The 5,019-nt window shown below is 38.7% G+C and overlaps 1 protein-coding gene across 1 annotated transcript; it reads left to right on the top strand.

Moving 5' to 3' along the window:
• The first annotated feature begins 572 nt into the window (after window positions 1–572).
• LOC143624250 (uncharacterized) lies at window positions 573–1,289 on the top strand. The gene has a single exon (XM_077094967.1). The coding sequence runs from the start codon at window positions 573–575 to the stop codon at window positions 1,287–1,289; it is 717 nt and encodes a 238-aa protein (XP_076951082.1).
• The last annotated feature ends 3,730 nt before the right edge of the window (window positions 1,290–5,019 follow it).

Below are 5,019 nucleotides of genomic sequence, written 5' to 3'. Positions count from 1 at the left end.
CCGTTGGTGATATTTCTCAACAATTGGATGAGAGACTCTAGGACAGTTTTCAGGTTCTACTTAACAGAATCCAGCCGCTCAATTGAAGGCAAAAACTACTCGTAGCGGAAGGGTTTTAGGTCTCGAGGTAAAAAGACGTGAGGTTGAAGCTAAAGATGAGGAGGTGATGGATGAAGAGATTGAGATGGAAGTTCCGGGCAAAGTACAAAATGCCTCACCGGTTGAGTCTCCAGTGGAGAAGAAGCCGGTTGAAGTCCGGCCATCACTCGTGATTGATCACTCTCGTGTCTCGTATCCCACTCGCTTAAAGCATCAAAAATACACGAGGGAATATGGACACTTTCTCGACATGTTCCGACAATTGAAGATTAATCTTCCGTTCATTGAAGCATCAAACACATGCCAAAGTATGCAAAGTTTTTAAAGTACTTATTGAAGAGGAAGGATAGGTTGGAAGAGGTTTCATCGATCCCCCTTAGTGGGGATTGTTCGGCGGTAGTGTTGATCGTTTACCCAAGAAGTTGTCGGATCCGGGTGTGTTTACTATCCCTTGTTTGTTTGGTGGTGACACGATGAGCCACGCATTGGCAGATTTGGGGGCAAGTATTAATTTGAAGTTGTATTCTTTGTACGAGAAATTGGAGTTGGGCGAGCTTACACCGACTCACATGCTGTTGTCATTGACCGATCACTCGGTTAAGTATCCGCAGGGGATTATCGAGAATTTGCTAGTGAAGGTTGACAACTTTGTGTTGCCGGTAGATTTTGTGGTGCTCAACATGAAGGCCGACGAGAGAGTCCCCATCATTGTTGGTCGTCCGTTTTTACGTATAGCGAAGGCGCTCATTGATGTGTATGATAGGAATATCACACTTTGGGTTGGCGATGAGAATATTACATATGATGTTGTCAGGTCGATGCAACACCCGGATGATCAAGATGATTTTAGTGGCCCATGCCATTCGGTTTATTTTCTTAACTCTTTTATTCCAAGTATGGATAGCTGTTTTGATTATATTTGTGGTGCTGATCTTGTGGGAGGTAATGGTGTGGTAGATTGTGATGATTTGGGTGAGGATGAATCGGGTGAGAAGGATTTGGGTTGTAATGAGTTGGTTGAGATTTCGGGTTTGCCCAAGATTATGGAATTGAATGAGATTCGTTGTGAGAATGAGGCGGGTTCCATGGAGAAACCCGCTCCATTGGAGTTGAAGGTTCTCCCGTCACACTTGAAGTATACTTATCTTGATGAGGATTCGAATTTGCTTGTTATTTGTCATCCAAGTTGACGGAGGAACAAAAGTCGAAGTTGATAGAAGTGTTGAAGTTACATAAGGAGGCGATTGCATGGAGACTTTCCGATATTCAAAGTATTAGCCCCGCTCATTGCACGCACCAAATTCTAATGGAGGATTAGTACAAACCGGTGGTGCAACCACAAAGGCGACTTAATCCAAATATGCAAGAGGTGGTGAAGAAGGAGATGCTGAAGTTGATGGATGCCGGGATGATCTACCAGATTTCTGATTCTCCATGGGTAAGCCCGACCAAGCTGTCCCAAAGGAAGGAGGTATGACTGTGGTGATGAACGAGCAGAATGAGCTTATCCCTTCACATACGGTTACCAATTGGCGAGTATGTATTGATTATCGAAGATTGAATGATGCCACCCGAAAGGACCACTTCCCATTGCCGTTTATTGATCAGATGTAGCATTTGACAGGTTAACAGTTTTATTGTTTTCTTGATGGTTTTTCGGCTTATTTTCAAATTTCCATTGCACCGGAAGACCAAGAGAAGACGACTATTCTTTCCGAATGGCACGTTCGTGGCATGCCGTTTGGACTATGTAACGCTCCGGCTACCTTTCAGCATTGTATGGTGGCCATATTTCAGAATATGATAGAGACGTCCATGGAGATGTTTATGGACGATTTTTCGGTTTATGGTAATTCTTTCGATCATTGTTTGGCTAATCTTGAGAAGATTTTGAAGAGGTGTATTGAAACGAAGTTGATGCTGAATTGGGAAAAGTGTCATTTTATGGTGACGGAAGGGATCGTGTTGGGTCATAATATCTCGAGAGATGGTGTAGAGGTGGACCGGGCGAAGATCAATACTATAAGTAGACTTCCTCCACCAACGAATGTGAAGGCGATTTAGGAGTTTTCTTGGTGATGCGGGGTTTTATAGGCGATTCATTAAAGGTTTGTGACATTCGTGACAAAAACCGGATACACCTCAGTATTTACAAATCGAATAAGCGTTTAACCACTTATTGCGTAACGAACGAACGGATAACCAAACGGGTCTGGTTATGACCCAGATATCTCGAGGGGCATCTATAAGTGATATACGATTAATATAAGCTAGCATATTAATATTATGGCCTTTGTTCGATAGCAAACAAGTTGAACGAAAACATGCTCGTTTAACTACCCGCTATAGATTTAAACGCGAAAGAGAGTTACAAAACAAGCATTGTATCATCCGTTAAGCCAAAAAAGATTTACAAAACACTTATTTGAAATGTTTTGAGCGATCCATGGAAACATTTTCGATTTTTACAAACAAATGGTATGTTTTTCTAAATTTATACAAAAATAGCGGAAAAAAACTCATTTTCGCACTGTTTGTGGTAACCGATATATTTTTTGCGCCAAAAACCGAAACCGAAATGAATTTGAACTCAGGGATTTCACATTCAGGCACGGGAGACGAGATTTTGTGATCAAATTAAGGCCTAGGGGGCCCCACACTTGCGGCCGCTAGGGGTTAAACGCCCCAAGCTTTCTTTTCATTTTATTTATATATTGTTAGATATTTTCTCATCTTCTTGAGCAAGACTCAGCTGAAGTTCTGGTTTTTCACCTAAACAACACAAAACCATGAGGTAAGGCCTTGATTTTGATCATTTTATAATTGATTAAACTTGGTTTATGCATAAAAATGATAGTTTGAATAGTGAAAATCATGGTTAACCATGCAAAACTCTTTAAACTCATCCAAAAATATACTTTGATGCTAAACCTAGTTGGAAATCCGATTCATAATCTTTTTTGGCCATAAACACGGTTTAGAGGGTTTAAACGACTTTTTGACGGTTCAAAAGTTCGGTTAAGAACCCTAACCGAAACCCTTATGTTCTTGTCTGGTCTCTTGATGATACATGCTTGGTTTATGATATAGGACCTGTACCTAGCTTATGTAGAAGCACAAGAACCCGGAAATCGGATTAAGAAAGTGAAAACGGGCGAAAACCGCAAAGGTAATGCCGAAATGCTCGATTACGGGCTGTTTAGATTAAGGTTGTGATGTGCATATTTTTAGGTCATAAAACTTTGTTGGGACATCAGGGGCAATATGATTTGGTCCCTGCTCAAATTTTGTAGTTTTTCGACCTTCCGAGACTATTTGGCGAATTTATTACGGAATCGAGGCGTTTATTTGGGAAAAATAGTTAAAATGCTTGAAAAATCATGAAGTAATGTGGGGAACTCAGATTTGGTATATTTTTATCACATATGAAATTTGGGGCCATTTGGAAAAGTCTAATTATGTTTTGTGTATTTGCGTTTAATTGAATTTTCATTGTCGTTTTTTGCTCGGAAATGATACTTGGCAAGATTGTTAGAGTTTGGGATTTTTCCAGGTTTTTTTGGAACATATTCTGATCACTCAAAAATTTTAGTGGAATTTTTGGAGATCGTTTGGTATAAACGGATGATTTTTTATAAATTAATAAATCAGTAAATAATTTTGGAAATATTTTTATAAAATCTACATATATTAATTGATAAGTTTCTAAATTTTCATAATTTAAGGATAACGGATAATTAATTGTGCTAATTTAAAGATTAAACAAATTCAATTCTAATAAAAACCGACGAGTTCATGATTAATGAACCTGTTGGAATATCAGAACACCAAGAGTGATCAAAAATCATATTTTTGGATTAATTAAGTAAAACGAACTTTTTAAGAAAAGCCGGACAATTGGATATATTGTACGCGTTTTTTTCAAATCAAACGGAATAAACGGAAACGAGCCCTGTATCGAATCTAGAACCCCAATATATGATCTTTCTTTATAACTTAATCATTTTATCGACCAACACATTTACCCAAGCTTAGATCCCCATAACTGTTTCCTGAACGCGTAAACGAACAACTTGGCACAGCTGGGAAAACGGGGAAACTAAGCCAAATTCAGTTTTAAGTATTAGACATTGAACAACATCACAACCTAAGCCTATTGACACTTTCTGGGCGTAAAAGCTATACCCAGACTAAATACACAGCCTAGTTTAGTATTGAGATTATAATAATATTAAAATATTAATATTATTATAATATTCAGTATAGGGACCAGTGAACGAGTCAAAACAACTACGAACTTACACTGTACTGCTGTGCTGATTATCTTCTAAACCGTGAGTTTCATGACCCCACTTTAAATTGTTTTTACGAACTTTTGGGGAACCTGAGACTTTGTGATATGAAAATATAAATAAAAACGAACTTAATGCCGTTGGAATCAATCCAAACGGGTGAGTATAACTCTAGTTATATTGAATTACACTCTGGATTGTTTGATGATGGGAATTATCTAAGTGCTAACACACAAAAGTCCCCACGAACATAGTGATTAATTTCGAGCTGGTAGCTTGTGAATAGTACTATTGGTTTGACAAACCCAAACGGATACGACATGTGTTGCTGAGACTTTACCCCGTTTGCACATGACCGTAATTATACAAACATGCTATGTAGTGTTAGACATAGCCACTCGGGGCATGTTGTGGGTGAAAAGGGGGCCACAATGGTTGATTGAGCGTGGGAAATGGATGCACGCAGCATAGACAGTCACGGCTTCACTGTAGCTTAGCATCATTACATCATAAACATACAATCAAACGTACTTGTGAACATACATACATACATACATACTTGCGTATTTAGAAATTATGATTGCGTATTTACAACTATTTGTAGTTGACCCGTTTTAACATGATTTTC

Source organism: Bidens hawaiensis, unplaced genomic scaffold (assembly GCF_021521415.1).
Source record: "Bidens hawaiensis isolate Kalapana, Puna unplaced genomic scaffold, B.hawaiensis_p1.1 tig00003739_1, whole genome shotgun sequence".
Taxonomy (NCBI): Eukaryota; Viridiplantae; Streptophyta; class Magnoliopsida; order Asterales; family Asteraceae; genus Bidens; species Bidens hawaiensis.
Note: the sequence above shows the minus strand (reverse complement) of the source record. Positions and strands in the feature narration are given on the sequence as shown.

Coding starts and splice junctions, on each gene's coding strand:
- LOC143624250 (XM_077094967.1), top strand. CDS start 573: ATGAGCCACGCATTGGCAGATTTGGGGGCAAGTATTAATTTGAAGTTG.